Here is an 18,094-nt window from a genome sequence, read left to right on the forward strand (position 1 = left end):
AGAAACTGGCTCAGGACCTGGGATGGAACATATCAACAGGGATGGTAGGGGGAAGGGAAAGAAATCAGAAATTTTCTACATTTAACGCCACTGACAATGTAACTAGTAGACTTCTTTAAAATAACAATTGCTTGTCACAAGAGGACATTAGCTGTGGGGGTCGGCCCGCAGACCCTGACCCAAACGACGGATGAATAAAACGTACACTGACACACAGATATTCTATTTTGCCAGTCCTGCTGAGTGTCCAGCCGCCTGCACACCAAGAGAGGTTTGTCACTGCGGCCAGTCCTGAGCGGCTCACACTCCAGGCATTTATTTCGTATACAATCAACAACAGAAGCTCTGAGTCAACACACTTGTGGATAATTAACATGGTTAAGAGAGTAGTTCTCAGAATGATTAAAGCTCAGGTACCGTGGTCTAAATTTAAATATCATTAGGGGGCAATATCGCTAGTTGACCTCCCCCGGAGAGGGCCATCTGGCTCAAAGGTTATTGGAGGTAGGGTACACAGACTTAACTGGGGAAGCCTCTATTGTCCCTAGTATTTACCCTATGACCTAATGCTCTAAGGTAAGCATTGGCTGCCTTCAGCCTGTTCAATTGTTACAAGCTATGTAACCTTTCGGCCTTCCAAAAGGTTTGTGACTACTCCCTATAACTTTCCCTAATATTTCCCTGTAATATTTCTGCCACCATTCTGATTGAATCCCACCAGACAACATTTCTGTGTGTGATACATTTTATATGCTTCCTCCAGTTGTTTTATGTGCTTCCTCCAATTCCTTTGCTGCCACCACCTCCATCAACCTCAGCCACTTGTCTTTTTTCCAGGTTCGTCTCCTTGGGGGTGACCTGTATCTTGCATGAGAAGCAATAGAGCCAACCCCTTGACTGCTGCTTTACAACCAAGCAGACCTGCCCCCATGCTCAGTTTCAGGCTCCTTTTGCCTTGGCAGAGCATGGTATTTGACACCTTAGCTAGAGAATGCCGCTTTAAATGCTAGGGCCCTGGTGTAAAGTTTAGGAAACAGGAACAGGAGACAAGGAGGTAAACATGCAGATAAAATTCCTTTTCTTTTCTCTCTCACATTGATTGCTCAAGGGTACTTTGTAGAGACACCTGCTGAGCAATCTGATGCATATACAGTCATGCACTACCTGGTCAACCACTGGGTGCCTATATGATGGTGGTCCCATAAGATTATAATGGAGATGAAGAATTCCTATTGCCTAGTGATGCCGTAATGTCCTGCTGCAATGCATATTATATGGTGATGCTGGTGTAAACAAACCTACCGAGCTGCCAGTGGTATAAAAGCTTAGCACATACAATTATGTACAGTTCATAAAACTTTGTGGTAATAAATTACCAGAATTTATTTGCCGTGGCAAATAATGACCAGACTGTGTTGCTGATTTATGTATTTATTATACTATACTTTTTCTTGTTATTTTAGGGTGTACTTCTACTTATTTGAAAAAAAAAATTAACTGTAAAATAGTCTCAGGCAGTTACTTCAGGAGGTATTCCAGAATAAAATATTGTTATTATAGTTATTATAGGAGATGACAGCTCCATGCATGCAATTGTTCCTAAAGACCTTCCAGTGTGGGACAAGATGTGGAGGTAGAAGATAGTGATATTGATGATCCTGACTCTGTGTAGGCCTAGGGTAATGTGTGTGCTTGTGTCTTAGTTTTTAATAAAGAAGTTTAAGAAGTAAAATAAATAAATAAAGTTTAAAATAAAAAAAATTTATAGAATAAGGATATAAAGAAAGAAAATATTTTTGTACAGCTATATATGTTTTAGCTAAGTTTTATTACAAGAGTCAACAAGTTTAAAAATATTAACAAGTTTATAAAGCAAAAAAGTTACAGTAAGCCAAGATTAATTTATTATTATACAAAATTTTTAAAAATAAATTTAGTGTAGCCTAAGTACACAGTGTTTATAAAGTCTACAGGAAAGGCCAGTAATCTTCTAGGACTTCGCATTCACTCACCACTCATTCACTGACTCACCTAGAGCAATTTCCAGTCCTATAAGTTCCATACATGGTAAGTGCCCTGTACAGGTATATCTTTTTTTAAATATTTTATACCCCATTTGTACTGTACCTTTTCTAGGTTTAGATGTGTTTAGCTACACAAATGCTTAGCCTTGTGTTACAATTGCTTACAGTATTTGGTACATTAACTTCTTGTGTAGGTTTGTAGCCTCAGAGCAATAGGTTGTACCATACAGCCTAGATGATTAGTATGCTATACCATCTAAGTTTGTGTAAGTACACTGTGATGTTCATACAAAGATGAAACCACCTAACAAAGCATTTCTCAGTATGTATCCCCTTTGTTAAGCCATGCATGATTGTATTCACAGAGGTAAGCTGTGGATACTGAGGCAACAGCTCATGTATCATGCATTGCTTTACCTCCCATCCTTCCCTTCCTTGTTTCTATTTTTATTTTTCCACTCTCAGTGCCCTGAATTTGCATCTCCCAAGTAAAGTATTCGTATTTAGTTATTGCTTAAGGTTTTATTTTCTAGGGGATTCAAACTAAGATAATTACTAGAGTAAGAATAAATAGCATTGTGACTTCACATTTTGTGCAGCATAACATAATGGAAACAGAATAGAGGAAGATTTAGCAGGCTTACTCAGTATACTTACTCTAATTACTTAGTAGACTTGAATGCTTACTCAGGAGACTTGATGTGATCTCCTACATGGTCTGTGAAGACACTTAAATTTCCTGGGCCTAACATTCTCCCTTTTACAAATGGAGATGTTGTACCATGGTGGCATTAGGCTGTGCAAGTGGTGGTTCCCCAGTTTATTCTAATACAAGGATTAACTACACAAGTGATCTGGGCAGGGAGAATTTTGATAATATAGGTTCCTAGACTACTTCCAACCTGAGAATAATTCAGTAGGCCTAGAGTTGGACCTGGAATATGTATTTTGTTGCAGGTACCCAGGTACCACTGATGTACATCCAGAGTTGGTGACCACTGGCAAACAATAACCAAAAGTGAGCTGGAGTGGCTATACTACAATACAAATGGACTTTAAGTCAAAAAATGTTGAAAGAGCCAAAGAACATCATTATAGAATGATGAAAGATTCCATTATTTAAGAAGATACAGCAATTAGAAGCATATATGACCATAAAATGTAATCTTCAAATATATAAAACACACACTGACAGAATTAAAGAGGCAAATAGGCTTTTTAATAATAATATATAATAATAATAGTTGGAGGTTTCAATACCTCACTTTTGATGCAGTGGCATGATCCTGGCTCATTGCACCCTCCGCCTCCCAGGTTCAAACAATTCTCGTGTTTCAGCCTCCTGAGTAGCTGGGATCACAGGCTTGTGCCACTATGCTCATCTAATTTTTGTGTTTTTAGTAGAGACGGGGTTTTGCCATGTTGGCCAGGCTATTCTCGAACTCCTGGTCTCAAGCAATCTGCCCACCTTGGCCTCCCAAAGTGCTCGGATTACAAGCATGATGAGCCACTGCTCCTGGCTGTGTATAGTTTTTTTTTTTTTTTTTTTTTTTTTGAGACGGAGTCTCGCTCTGTCGCCCAGGCTGGAGTGCAGTGGCCGCATCTCAGCTCACTGCAAGCTCCGCCTCCCGGGTTCTCGCCATTCTCCTGCCTCAGCCTCCCGAGTAGCTGGGACTACAGACGCCCACCACCACGCCCGGCCAGTTTTTTGTATTTTTTAGTAGAGACGGGGTTTCACCGAGTTAGCCAGGATGGTTTCGATCTCCTGACCTCGTGATCCGCCCGTCTCGGCCTCCCAAAGTGCTGGGATTACAGGCTTGAGCCACCGCACCCGGCCCTGGCTGTGTATAGTTTTTAAATTGGTGTCCTTGCAGAGGGGATGATCAATGGAGCCTTGTATTCTGCCATCTTGCTCTGCTTATCCCTGATATACTTTCAACATACAAAAATATTGTGTTTCTGTATATTTGCAATGAATAATTTAGCATGAAATTAAGAAAGCAATTGCTTTTAAGATATTATCAAAAAGAATAAAATAGGAATATATTTTAAAAAGTGTAAAACTTATACTCTGAGAAATATAAAACCCATTGAAAAAATAAAGAATTTCTAAAGAAATAAAAAAAAATCATTCCAAATTTCTGATTCAAGACAATATTGTTAAGATAACAATCTTCCCCAAATTGATCTACAGAATCAATGCAATACTTATCAGAAGGCCAGTAGGCTTCTTCTTATAAATCAACAAGCAGATTCTAAAATCCATAAGCAGTTGGGAAGGGTCTGGAATAAGCAAAATAATCTTGTTAAAAAGAAAAATATTTCAAGACGCACACTTTCTGATTTCAAAACTTACTACAAAGCAGTAGTAATTAGACCAGTTTGGGACTGGCATGAGGACAAACATGAAGACCAATGGGATAAAGTAAAGAATACAGAAATAAACTGTGTATCTATCATCAATTGATTTTTTTATTTCAAAAACTGTATTTACTTAGAAGCATTCAGAATGTCAACAAAACAGCTGCAACTGTTTCTTTTTTGCAATTAGAGTGATATTCAGTTAACAGAGCAATTCTTTCATGTTAGATGCATCACAGACAATTGAAAAAGAAAAAACTACCATCCTCATATATAACTAATTTGTGCTGTGCACTAACGAGAACCTGATTTAAATTTCCATGCCAATTTACAACCCCCATATTATACTAGGCAAGGTTAGTAGCTATTGAAAATACCACCAGAACAGGACTTTCTAAAGACACATTCAGTAGTGTGTTAATTATACACACACACAAAAAGACTGTACAGTTTACAAACAAATGTTATACAGCCTTACATTTCAATTTTTTTTCTTTAAAAGGAGTGAGTTGTGTACAAGGGGATTAAATGCTTTATAGACAAGAAAAAAAAAACTACAGTAGAACCAACTTATTCATCATCATCATCTTCTTCTTCTTCTTCCTCCCCCTGATCCTCATCTTCTTCATCTTCCTCCTCTTCCTTCTTTTTCTTACTTTTTTCAGCCTTTACAACTCCCTTTTTTGCTGCATCAGGCTTTCCTTTAGCTTGATATGCAGCAATATCCTTTTTGCATTTTTTCTTCAGCTTCGCAGCCTTCTTTTCATAAGGCTGCTTGCCATCTGCAGCAGTGTTATTCCACATCCCTCCTAGTTTCTTTGCAATATCACTAGTGGACTGGACGGATGTTCTCCTCTGATTTTTGGGCGATACTCAGAACAGAACAGAAAAAAGGCTGAAGGAGGCATTTTAGGTGCATTGAGATCCTTGAAATTCTTTTTTGGCTCCCCCTTAATAGGGACATATTTTCATCTCTCTTTCATAACAGGCCTTGTCTGCCTTTGCCATGTCTTCAAATTTTCCTTTCTCTTTAACAGACATGGTCTTCCACCTCTCCGAGCAGTTCTTAGAAAACTCTGAGAAACTGACTGAAGCATCTAGTTGTTTCTTCTTGTGCTCCTCCTGATAAGTTTGCACAAAAAATGCATATGATGACATTTTGCCTCTTGGCTTCCTAGGGTCTCCTTTGCCCATCTTTAGTTACTTTTCTTCAGTGAGGCACAGAATCGCCCAGTGCCTGCCTGGCTCTCACTTGCCCTGGCACTGTCTCTGTGGAGATCAATGTACTGCAATGGCTGTGAGAAGGTCAACTGATTTTCAACAAAGGTGCCAAGATCATTCAATGTGGAAAGAGTAGTGTTTTCAACAAATGCTGCTAAGACAACTTGGTAGCCACATGCAAAGGAATGAAGTTCTCACAGGATATACAGATATTAACATAAAATGGATGAAAGACCTAAATGTGAGAGCTAAAGCCATAAAAGTCTTAGAAGAAACATAAGGATAAATCTTCATGACCTCACATTTGGCAATGGTTTCTTAGATATGATCAAAAGCAAGAGCAACAAGAACAACAAAAACAGTTAAACTGGACTTCATTGAAATCAAAAAACTCCTGTGCTTCAAAGGATGCTATCAAGAGAGTAAAAAAACAACTCACAGAATGGGAGAAAATACTTGCAAATCGTATATCTATCTGATAAGATATTGTATCTGAAATATAGAAAGAACATTTGCAACTCAATGATAAAAAGACAACTCAATTTTTAAAGTGGGTAAAAAAATCTGAATAGACATTTATACAAATAAGGTATACAAATGGAAACAAGCACATGGAAAAGTGCTCAACATCATTATTCATCAGGAAAATGGCAACGAAAACTTCAATAAGACACCACTTCCTCTCACTAGGATGGCTAGAATCAAGAAGTCAGACAATAACAAGTCTATGATGTGGAATAATTAGAATCCTCATACATTGTTGGTGGGAATGTAAGATGGTGCAGCCACTTTGGAAAAAAATTTGGCAGTTTTTCAAATGGTTAAACATAGAATTACCCATATGATCCAACACTTCTACTCACAGACGTATATCCAAGATAAATAAAAACATATGTCTGCATAAAACCTTGTACACAAATGTTGATAGCAGCATTATTCATGGTAGCTAAAAGGTAGAAACAACCCAAATATCCATTAACTGATGAATGGATAAACAAAGTAGGGCATAGTCACAAAATGGAATATTATTTGATCATTACAAGAAATGGCATACTGCTACGTGAAGAAGCCAGTCAGAAAATATAACATACGATTCATTTTACAGGAGATCTCCAAAAGAGGCACTTCTATAGAGATAGACCTTAGATTAGTGACTGCTTAAGGATGATGGGATGGTGGATGATGGAGGGGCATGATATCTAAAGAGTACTGGGTTTCTTTCTGAGACCATAAAAGTGTTCTAAAATTGATTGTGTTAATGACTACAGATATTTATAAATATACTGAAAACTATTGAATTGTACATTTTAAATCTGTCAATTGTATGGTATGTGAATGATATCTCAACAAATCAAATACAACAAATGATATCTTAAAATCAAAATACATAGAGGAATAGAGATCTGAGTGTGAGCACAGGTGAAGATCCTTTTATCTTTTACTTGATGTAAATTCAAATGACAAGTATTATCCTTTATGGTTATTTTCGCAACTCTTCTAGGAAGATAGACTATAATAAAATTTATTATACTTATAATTAAATTTAAAGTCCAAAAACAGAGTTGTCATTTCATTGCTCTTGCTAATTTGGGTTTTCTAAAAAATTTATTTTTTGATCTTATAAGATTTAAATGTAGTATATGGATTACTGATTTTCTTCCAGAATCTAATCATATTCTTTTTTTTTTTTTTTTTTTTTTTTTTTGAGATAGAGTCTTGCTCTGTCGCCCAGGCTGGAGTGCAGTTGCGCGATCTCAGCTCACTGCAAGCTCTGCCTCCCAGGTTCATGCCATTCTCCTGCCTCAGCCTCCTGAGTAGCTGGGACTACAGGTGCCCGCCACCACATCTGGCTAATTTTTTTGTATTTTTAGTAGAGACGGGGTTTAACCAGGTTAGCCAGGATGGTCTTGATCTCCTGACCTCGTGATCTGCCTGCCTCGCCCTCCCAAAGTGCTGGGATTACAGGCGTGAGCCACTGCGCCTGGCCCTATCACATTCTCTCATAGACTATATTTGGACAGGATGCTTGACAATTGTGGCAATCCTATCTGAAAGATACATATAAATTATATTTCTAAGTGAGTTAAAGAAATTCAATTTTAAATTTGTTTTGCAAATTTGAAGAGTTTTTGCCAAAAACAAATGTGACAAATATAATAGCACAAGCTGAGCCCTTAATATTTTGAGAAAAATTAACTCAATCTTACTTTTAATATTAGGTAAGTTTTGGCAATGCTAACAATAAAGTATAATAGATTTGTTCCAATTAAATTCAGCTTACATCATTAAAACTAACATTTAATTTGATATCTGTTAAATATAATTTTTTATCCTGTTTGAAATGTATTTGTGGTTACTCCATATAACAGAATGTAGAGTTTATTTTCGAGGTATATTTTATAAGTTTTTTGTTTTTGCTTTTTTATTTGTTTTTATTTTTTGGGGGGGACAGAGTTTCACTCTTGTTGCCCAGGCTGAAGTGCAACGGTGTGATCTCAGCTCACTGCAACCTCTGCCTCCCAGGTTCTAGCAATTCTCCTGCCTCAGCCTCCCAAGTTGCTGGGATTACAGGCACCCGCCACCACGCCAGGCTGATTTTTGTATTTTTAGTAGAGATGGGGTTTCACCATGTTGGCCACACTGGTCTCAAACTCCTGACCTCAGGTGATCCACCCATCTCGGCCTCCCAAAGTGCTGGGATTACAGGCATGAGCCACCGTACCTCACCTATTTTATAAGTTTTAAGGATTAATTTAATTTCATTTTTTCACAAATTTTCAATTTTATTTTGAGGCTGAAGAGTAATTTAGCTATTAATGTATTTAATCTTTGTAAAATGAGAACTGCAGTTGACCTTTGAACAACGTGTATTTGAACTGTATGGGTGCACTTACATGCAGATTTTTTTCAACCAAATGCAGATAGAAAATGCAGTGTCCATGGGCCATGAACCCGTGTACACCCAGGACTGAGTTTTCTCATCAGTGAGTTCTCCCAGATCCGTTGTGGAACTTGAGTATGAGTGGATTTGAGTATAGATGGGTGGTGTTGGAACAAATCCATTGTGCATACTGAGGTATGACTGTACATATAGTATTAGTTATTGATAATAAATATTTTCTACATATTTATAATTATATTACATATTAAAAAGTTGTCATGGATGATTTACTGGTATTTCAGTCACCAATTTAACTGCTAATTATTAGTGAATATTTTAAAATTAGGGAAATTAGAATAAGGTGGGAGAAGGGAGAGAAGGATAACAGTGCTCCTACAATATGCTCTTCTAACATGTCTGTCACATTAGAAGATCAATATTTAGATCAATATTTTGAATGAATCTAATTTCTTCTTGTTCTCCCAAGAGAGAAGGAGCAGAAGAAATTGTAGCAATACAAAATACTAGAAACTGAAGTCATAACACTTAGGAATGAGGGTTTGAGCTCCATATTAAGTGATCAGCAAAACCAGCCCAGAGCATTTTGTTTGAGTGCTTTGCAAATATTGCTCATATAGGACCCTGTATATTGGGGAAGTGATTTGGATAATCGCTAGTGGAAACATAGCAGGTCTCCTGCTTAGCTATGCTGTTTAAGGCCAATAAAGCTCTGCCTGTCCGTAAATTTCAACATCCCGGGAACCACATGTGGAAGGGATTGTAAGTCAATATCTACACCCAGGTTCAATTCTGAGTTTTCTGACGCATGAGGTTGTCACAGTTTGTGGGAGGGGCCTTCTAAAAGAGCAATTAATGTAAAATTAGAAATATAAAAGTAGGAACAGGGACTAGGAAAGGAGGTCAAAAAAGTAAAGAGTCATAAAGCTTCTGCTCCTTTGGTATCATAGTAAATCTGTCCCTAAAATCACTAAATGTTTCAGTAAAGACTGATTGACAACATTAATATGAGAAGAAAGCAAGCCACTTTTTTAATATCTTAAAACTAGCTTCTTTTGAGGAGTTTAGAACTTCAGTGATCATAAATATGGCCCTACTTCTACCCATCTTCTGCAGCTAGGGGAACACTGGGCTATCCCTGGTTCTCCAGATAAATTATTGTCATTTGTTTCTTTCTCCATGACACCAAAAAAAAAAAAAAAAAAAAGGTTTATTTCCATATTGCCATATTTATTGTCAGGAATTTGCTTGTTCATTCTCCTAAAATCAGTTTATACCATAAAAATATGTTTTCTAAACACGTAACTCTAATCTTCTAAGGCACAAATTCTAATAGAATTCCATTTATTAAAGTTACAATGCTTGCATCCCATTCCTTTTTATTATTCAAGTCCACCTCTGAACAGCAGAATGCACAGAGTTTAGGGCATACCTTTTTTTTGATTTGTCACTATCCTGAGTTATAATATCCTACTTTTGAAAGTTTCCTAATATCTTTCTTCTTAAACTTACTTCATTTAAGTGCTTGTTTAAGACAATGAAAACAGAAACATAGGATGAAAAGATCCTTTTATAATCTCAGTTGCACAGAAAATTGAGTTAGACATAAACCATGATAGGCCAAATACATTTAAAAGTTTTATTCATGATCATTCAAAATTGTATGCCATTTTATTTTTTCATATTTTGACAGTAATCATCTTACCAAAATGGATATTTAATAATTGATATGAAAGAAAAAATCAGCCTTAGAAAAATACCTGATTGAACAGATTTTTAAATGTAAATAACTTCACACTTACTTACAATTAAAAACTATTTAAATATGAGACACCCTTCATGAATGTTTAATAAGGCTATACTTCGAGTTTTAAGTCAATTCTATGCTGCATATCCTTGGTTATATATTTTCTCAAAGTGAAATGCTTTAAAATTTGAATTATCCTATATAGTCAACTGAATTAATTCTTAATTTTATTTACAAACACATTCTATATGTGTCTATATATAACACTTATCTCATTTTATTATAAGAGCTACTTATCTGTGAGTCCACCAAAGGAAAGAATAAGGCAATTTTTATCTTTTTGCCTAGGGAAATTGATGCTCAACATTGTCGATGAATGAATGGCTGAAAAAATACATTCACAATTCTCTCTGTGTTTTAAAGTAGACACGGCTTTATCCAGTTATCTCAAAGGGGATTAAAAAGTTACTAAAACAAGTTATTCATTTAAAGTCCTAATAGCACATTGAAAAGCTGAAGTTAATAAAGATTTTAAAAAGACAATGACTTACGACGAAAGGTCTCTGACTGATTGCTGGTAAGCCAAATATCCCCCTGCAGTTGTTTGGCTGGCTCAGGTTATTTTTATTTTTACTTTTTGAATGTGAATGTTTAGACAGGGCATCTACTCTCTAGTTCACCATAGGATCTATCATCCCTGTTACCTTGACCAGACCTAACTCTTAATTCCTTGTTACTTGCATGGCCACTTAGCATTTGAGTCTGGGATCTCAGTTTTCCTAGGGAGGTAAAGCAAACAGACCATCTTGTAATTTATACATTGTAATCACCCTTTCAGGCTTACAAATATTTTGTAGCCAACACAAATCCATACTAGAATAACAAATGAAGATTTAACAAGACCAAATTTAGCAAAAGCGTAAGTGAAAATCCATGATACTGGAATTATGGAGCATTCTAGGAATAGTCTTAGTGAATAAATTACATTCCTACCATTATCCAGTTGTTTGAAAAGAACTGAAATGAAAAAGAAAGGTAATTTTGAATAGTTAAAAATATGTAGTCACTTGTTTAAGTCTTATCACTTGTATTTAGTAATGCTAGTGTATCAATATTCATATTAAATTTGGATTAAACCTTATTGATCATGGCAACAGAATAAAGGGGCACCAGGAGATCAAAAATAAGTACAGTACTCAATAAAAATCCTGCTCCAGATCAAAGATAAGTTATTCATATATAACACATTCTTCTCCCCTGATAACCTCTAACCATCAACATTTTTCCTTTCTTTTAGAGGCAGCCTAAGCCTCAACTTCAGCACAACTTCTGTAACCAAGTTCACTCTCAAAGCAAGAACTCACCTTCCTTAAAGTGCACTTATTATCTATCAGATTACTACTCTTTAACAAATTTGTAAGCCTGCAAGTTTTGGTACCAGTAATTTAGCACCCAAATTCAGTACATAATTTCAATTACTGTGATGTAATATGTTGATTATATATAATGCAAAGCATCATTCAATAACTGGTATTTACTTCACTGAAACTCTTCAATTACATTATGAACACTTTGTCAGTAAAAGTGTAATCTCTTTGTGCCTCAACTGTGAAGTGAATACATCGCCATTCCTGGAACACTTAGATTTTCAGGCCGCACATCACTGATTACCTTTTGTTTTTGAAAGTTTAATTACTTGAGGTTCTGGAACCTGAGGAATGTAGATTTTCTCGGGGATATAAAAATATTCTGGAAGGCTCACTTTTGTTGTGTATGAAACGGTCTTAGGCTTCCTCAACTTTGAAATATGAAAGAGCATAAGAGTCTGTGAACAAACAGTAAAATTAGAATGCAATTTTCTTAACTTTCACCTCCGAAACACAAAAGACAGCATTATGTATTTAGACTATACTTTTGAGGAAAAAATCCAAGGATTGAATTTGGTCATTTCATTATTTTTATTTAATTGGTGGAAAACAGTATAAACACATTTCAGAAAAACAGTGGAGTCCTCTTTTATTGAGAGATGACCAATGTCCCCCGCGCTAATGCTTTCAGTGTTGAGAAATTCATTGCCTTGGGAGGAAACCATTCCACTGCTGACCAGCATTTGAGAACGTGATTTTCTCAAGCTGAAACCTGTACTCCTTCATATCTACCCATCAGATACATCAGATACCTTCTTATTAGTAGCACAGACTGAGGCCTCCTATTTCACTAACGACAATTTTGTGAATTTATAAAAACAACTGGGTCCCACCCCTCCACAGATGTTCAAAAACTCTCTTACCTAGGTTTGTTATTTTTAGTTCCACAATGATGACTCATATAATAGGGGTTACAACAACTCACCTCCATGCATATCCTCCACTAGACAAAATTTAGTTCAATAGTATTCTTCGTAAAGGGGGATACTTAATATAAGCCCAGATCTCTAAGTGTAAGTGAAGCAAGTTAAAAGTGACTTTTGTTTCTTTAGGTATATTTTCAATTCAATTAAACAACCACAAGGCTCACATCATGCATAAGATGTCAAAGGATAGACAAAAACATGTGAGAAAAGTTCTTAAGATTCTAGGATTTCACAATCTGACAGGAGAAACAGATAAACATAAAAGTAAATCTAATAAAAACATAATGTATGAAATGTAACAATGAACACATATGCTGCGTTCCAAGGAAAAAGCTAAAGGAAGAAGGAAAAAGAAACTATATACATATGCATACACAATGAAAAGGCTAGTCATGGACAAAATAACACCTGTCTCAACCATTTGTACTTTAAATAAAATGTTTCGACAAGAGGTAATAATGAAGAAAATCAATTGAAAAAGAAAATGGGAGGGCATTATGACAGGCTTAAATTTTGAAATAGCCACTAACTGAAAAATTTTAATGTAATAGTGTACTGAAAGTTGAACATAAACCTTCTGAAATTTATTGTTCTATATCAGAAAGAAGTGGTTTGGTTTCAGCTAAAGAAAACCATCAACTTCTTAGAAGCACAGTACAGTCAAGAAAGTATGAAAGCCTCAGGATTTAACATTTTTGAGCCAATCAGAAATTCAAAATCCAGGTCATTTAAAAAATATCATCACCAATTGTTAGAAGTCTGGGATTAGGCTGTATTGATTCTAGCATTCTGACAAATAAAAAAAAGAAATAATTTACACAGTGCCAAGTATTTTGATATATATAAATGAAGATAAATCTTAAACAACAAGAATGAAAAATGTATGTAAAAATGTGTGTAAGTTGCTAAAACGGAATCTTACTAATAGCTTTTTTGTTTTTTATTTCCTTTTTTTTTTTTTCGAGACGGGGTTTCACTCTTGTTGCCAGGGCTGGAGTGCAATGGCGTGATCTCAGTTCACTGCAACCTCCGCCTCCCAGGTTCGAGCAATTCTCCTGTCTCGGCCTCCCAAGTAGCTGAGATTACAGGCACATGCCACCACGCTTGGCTAAGCTTTTTGTATTTTTATTGGAGACCAGGTTTCATATTGGTCAGGCTGGTCTTGAACTCCTGACCTCAGGTGATCCACCTGCCTTGGTCTCTCAAAGTGCTGGGACTATAGGCATGAGTCACTGTGCCTGGCCAGTAAGAGCATTTTAACAGAGACCTGAAGTAACTGAGAGAGGCAGCCCACTAATGTGTAGGGAAAAGTAACAGAGGAAGTTCACAGGCCATGGAGAAGACACCCGGCATGTTTGAAGCAAAGCAATTAGGCATGTGCTAGGGAGTGGCCTTAGAGGATGGACTCCAGCAGAAAAGGTGAGATGAGGGAAGGAAGCGCAACCGATGGACTCCTACATGACGGGTCATGTAGATCATCCAAAGGATATAGGCTTTTAACAAACATTAGTTGGAAAGCCAGTAGAAGAATATGCACACAGGAGCAAATGAGCAGGCTTGCGTTGACAACAATAGCTTTGGCTGCTCTGTGAGAATAGATTGTACCTAATTCCAATCATAAAAATAGATTGTACCTTATTTTAAGCTGTAATGATAGAGTCTATAGCAATAGGTAACAGTAACAGTAGTGTACTATTACTATAGAGTAGTAATAACTACCTCAATATCATGCATAAAGAGTGCACTTATTATATACACGAGGTAAGCGTTTTACATATAATTATCTCAGTTTTTACAAATTGCCAATATTTCCATACAAAAAAATATAAAAATTTAGGCTTGAGGAGGTTTAAATAACCAGCCTACAGTCACACAGCTGGACAGTGTTAGAGTCTGAATTCTCAGCCTGGCTATTTGACACCAGAGATGATTCTACCTGGGTACAGAGCAAAATATCCTGGGCAACTTTCAGAACATATTCCTACCCACCCCCTCCTAGTGATTCACATTTAATTGTTCTTGAGTGGATCCTGGGTATGGGCATTATTTTAAGTTCTCCACGGTACTCTAATGTGCAAATAGAAATGAAAACTACTGTGAATTAATGAGCATACTGTAATGCCTTAAATTACATAGTATATTGCTTTGTTTCAGATTCATTATTTAATGAGATATAAAGGACAAAATGGCAACTGAGTTGTCCTTCAGTATTCATTACTTTTCCTTCTAAAAATGTTATTTAATCAAAATAACATTTTAAATAGTAACAGCTCTGTAGCTCTATGTATTTTTAAAGAGACAGTAATTGAAGGGAATCATCTATTTCTCCATTCCCACCTCAATCTTGGTTAGTCCCAGGAGGGCGATGGCCACACGGATACTACTGCTCTCCAGAGTGCCTGTGATCAACCTTCGCTCATACTCAATACTCGACATCTGTTGCTGTGCTGCAAAAGCCAAAGCCTTTTCCTTGGCTTCATTAGTCGTCGGCAATTTAAGGTCCATATACAGGATTTGATGGAGTTTGCAATTAAAATATAGAACTGGGTATTTCTTATTAGGCCCTGGAGGAAGAAAAAAATATTAATGAATACAATGAACATTTATGCCTGTGACATTGCTATTCAGAATGGACTTGGGAGGTCCGAAATATAAAATTACAGTTATGGTCATTATGAAACGGAGTAAAAATAAATGCATACCACATGTCTATTAGTTCTAATTCAGTAATTAAAGAGCAAGTTTTCAGGAATTAAAGATTATTGATATTCTCTAAGAGATGTAGTCAAATGATTGGTCCATATAAACGTCATCAACATGCTCAAAAATTCAGTGACCATTGTGCTCCTATCAGTGATAGGTAGGGCTCCAGTAGACATAAATGTTAAAAGAAAAGACACCTGTCAAAAGCTCCCAAGAACTGCCATTTTCTTTCACTGACAACATTTTAACGCCTAATTCCTTAAGGAACAATAATCAAGAACTGGAAGCCAGGGTAAAATTCCAGGTTATATAACATTATGTAGATTTTTTGAGAGTGTAGTAACTCCTAGATTATTTGAGAAATGGAAAGTGTTGCCAAGTAAATATTTTGTGTGCCAAATTCCAATATTTAGCTTAAGATTGGAAAAGGAAGACTTAAAAAAATCACCATTGAAATTTTTTAAATGGTAAAATGGTGCTTTATTTCATGGATGCTGACATAATAAAGTTAAAAGAAGCCCTTTCAAAATATAAACACACAGAAGAGAAGCTTGCTATGAGGATGCTTAGGTAACTATATGAGGAACAGTCCATTTTCAACATTATAAATGAAATAAAACACATGTGTACTGTACCTTCTTCTCGAGTACTGCTGTAACAAACTGGACTTGAAGAAGAATTCATTGGAAGGCAACTGGAAGGCAAGGGGGTCATGCCTTTTCCTTCTGCAACATATACTAATTGTCCAATCTAAAACACAAGACATTATAATATTAAATTTCAAAATCTCGCATAAAAATATAACTTTTTCTGCTACAAGGGAAATCTGCATACTATAAGAACTACCATGAATTGTGCTTTTATAAGCAACACAGCCTATAAATGGGCAAACAAAGGTAAGGCACACATATAGTTCATCCAGAGTATGGGAGAAACTTTGCCTGCAACCAGAACACAGGAATTGCTTAAGAAGGTCCCAGAATTGCACTGATAGCAGTTGATCTTCCCAAATATCCCCGGGCAACTGCTGTCTTAAAATGAACAAAAGAGGAAGCAAGAAATTTTTTTCCTTTAGTCTGTAACTTATTATTGGAGAGGAGTGACATCAGCTTTGCCAGGCATCTGAGTCCCCAAAACTCTACATTTTAAAGTACAGGCTTACAAAATGAACATGGAAAAGACTAAATTTTTTTTTTTAGAAAAAATAATTAGACCAGAAGTAGAAAAGGCTTAAGAAAGAAAAGAATCTTTTATTTGATGAATAAAAGCCCTCTTTAATTATCTGTCCCAGAGAGGCATTAAAATGTGACAGCAGTTGAGTTTCACATCCCCTTAAGCTAAATAATTACTTCTTGAGGCCAGTTGATATGTGGTCTCTACACTAACTGAAGCCAAGTAGCCATACAATGCCATATGCTAGAAACATAACTCACACTCTATAGTTCAAACATTGTATAGCCAACCATTAGCCAATATTATTTCCATAAATCAGGGAGGATTCCTGTCAAACAACTTTGTATCAGCCACCCTTGTCCCTTTTTGCCTTTAAAAATCTGTTTATAACAAAGGATAAAGGGAGCACTACCCAAGGCAACCTGGAAGAAAGTCATTTGCAGCTGTCCTGAACCTTAGCCCAAATAACCTCTCTATATTAATGTTGCCTCAATTTCTTTCTTTAGACCAACAGGCTAAAGAGATAAGGCAAAAAGAAAAGTAGGAATAATGCAAGGGCAGCAACATGATATAGTGAAAGATCAGTAGAAGTGGACATGCCTGGTTTTAATTGGCACTGCCATTTCTTAGCTACTGGGCTTCAAGCAAGTTTACTAAACCTCTGAAATCCAGTTTCCTCCTCTGTAATATGGTATAATCAACACCTTAATTTTAGGAACCTAGAGTTTTAATAAAAAGGAATAGGAGAGAGGGAGTCTCAAAAGACATATGCAATCACAATGATTGAACCTTATTTAGATCCTGATTCAAAGAATCTTAAAATGAAGTGACAGAAAAAACATACAAATAAGTATAAGATGATTGGAGAAATCTGAAAACAGCTTGGATGTTTGGATGATATTAAGAAAAGTTTTACCATATTTTTAATAGTAAGGATATCTTTGGCAGTGTCAGAAAAACCTTTTTTCTGTAGAAACACTTACTGAATTGATTACGAATAAAATTCTGTGATCCACTGGGATTTGCTTCATTATAATCATGAAACATCTAGATAAATGATGTAAACCAAAAATAAAATTCTGAGACCCCAACTAACTAAATGGATCCCTGCCACCACCTAAAGGCATTCCAAAGTTAACCTGAAAAACTAGTTCAGGCCTTGATAGGAAGTGGGGGAGTCCAGACATGCCTCATTATACCTTCCTCTCTTTGGAATTCAGGCACAGCTGACCAGCATTAACATTACAACAGAGACCTTAAGACTGACAAAACAGACTCTTTCTAGCAGGAAGGTATCAACATGAAAGAGCAGGCACTGAAATAAATCAAAGTATTTTATCTCAAAATAGATTTTCTTGACATTTTGAAATGGCCCTGCAGAGCTGTCACTTATGGGGATAACCTACATTCTGTAGAGAATCCCCTTCCATTTCTGGAGTCTTCTTCCTGATCCAGGAGAGAAATAACTAAAGAGTTTGGCATCTTTTTAAGTCTGATAAGAATAATTTGCTATCTATTCCTTCTGAAGCCTGCTATATGAAGACTTCATCTGTATAATAAGAATCTTGGTCTCCACAACCCAGTGTCTTAACCAACATTCTCCCTTACATGTA

The 18,094-nt window shown here is 36.2% G+C and overlaps 1 protein-coding gene and 1 pseudogene across 1 annotated transcript in view; both read right to left on the reverse strand.

Moving 5' to 3' along the window:
* The window catches only part of CFAP47 (cilia and flagella associated protein 47), a 434,895-nt gene that overhangs the window by 165,777 nt on the left and 251,024 nt on the right, over positions 1–18,094 (reverse strand). Inside the window, exons 43-45 of the mRNA XM_073013816.1 lie at positions 15,944–16,058; positions 14,943–15,169; positions 11,924–12,077 (exon numbers count right to left, since the gene is read on the reverse strand). Coding sequence (XP_072869917.1) covers positions 11,924–12,077; positions 14,943–15,169; positions 15,944–16,058 — 496 coding nt within the window. The remainder of the gene's footprint in view (positions 1–11,923; positions 12,078–14,942; positions 15,170–15,943; positions 16,059–18,094) is intronic.
* LOC103231788 (high mobility group protein B1 pseudogene) lies at positions 4,847–5,579 on the reverse strand (annotated as a pseudogene).

This window comes from Chlorocebus sabaeus, chromosome X (genome assembly GCF_047675955.1).
Source record: "Chlorocebus sabaeus isolate Y175 chromosome X, mChlSab1.0.hap1, whole genome shotgun sequence".
Classification (NCBI taxonomy): domain Eukaryota; kingdom Metazoa; phylum Chordata; class Mammalia; order Primates; family Cercopithecidae; genus Chlorocebus; species Chlorocebus sabaeus.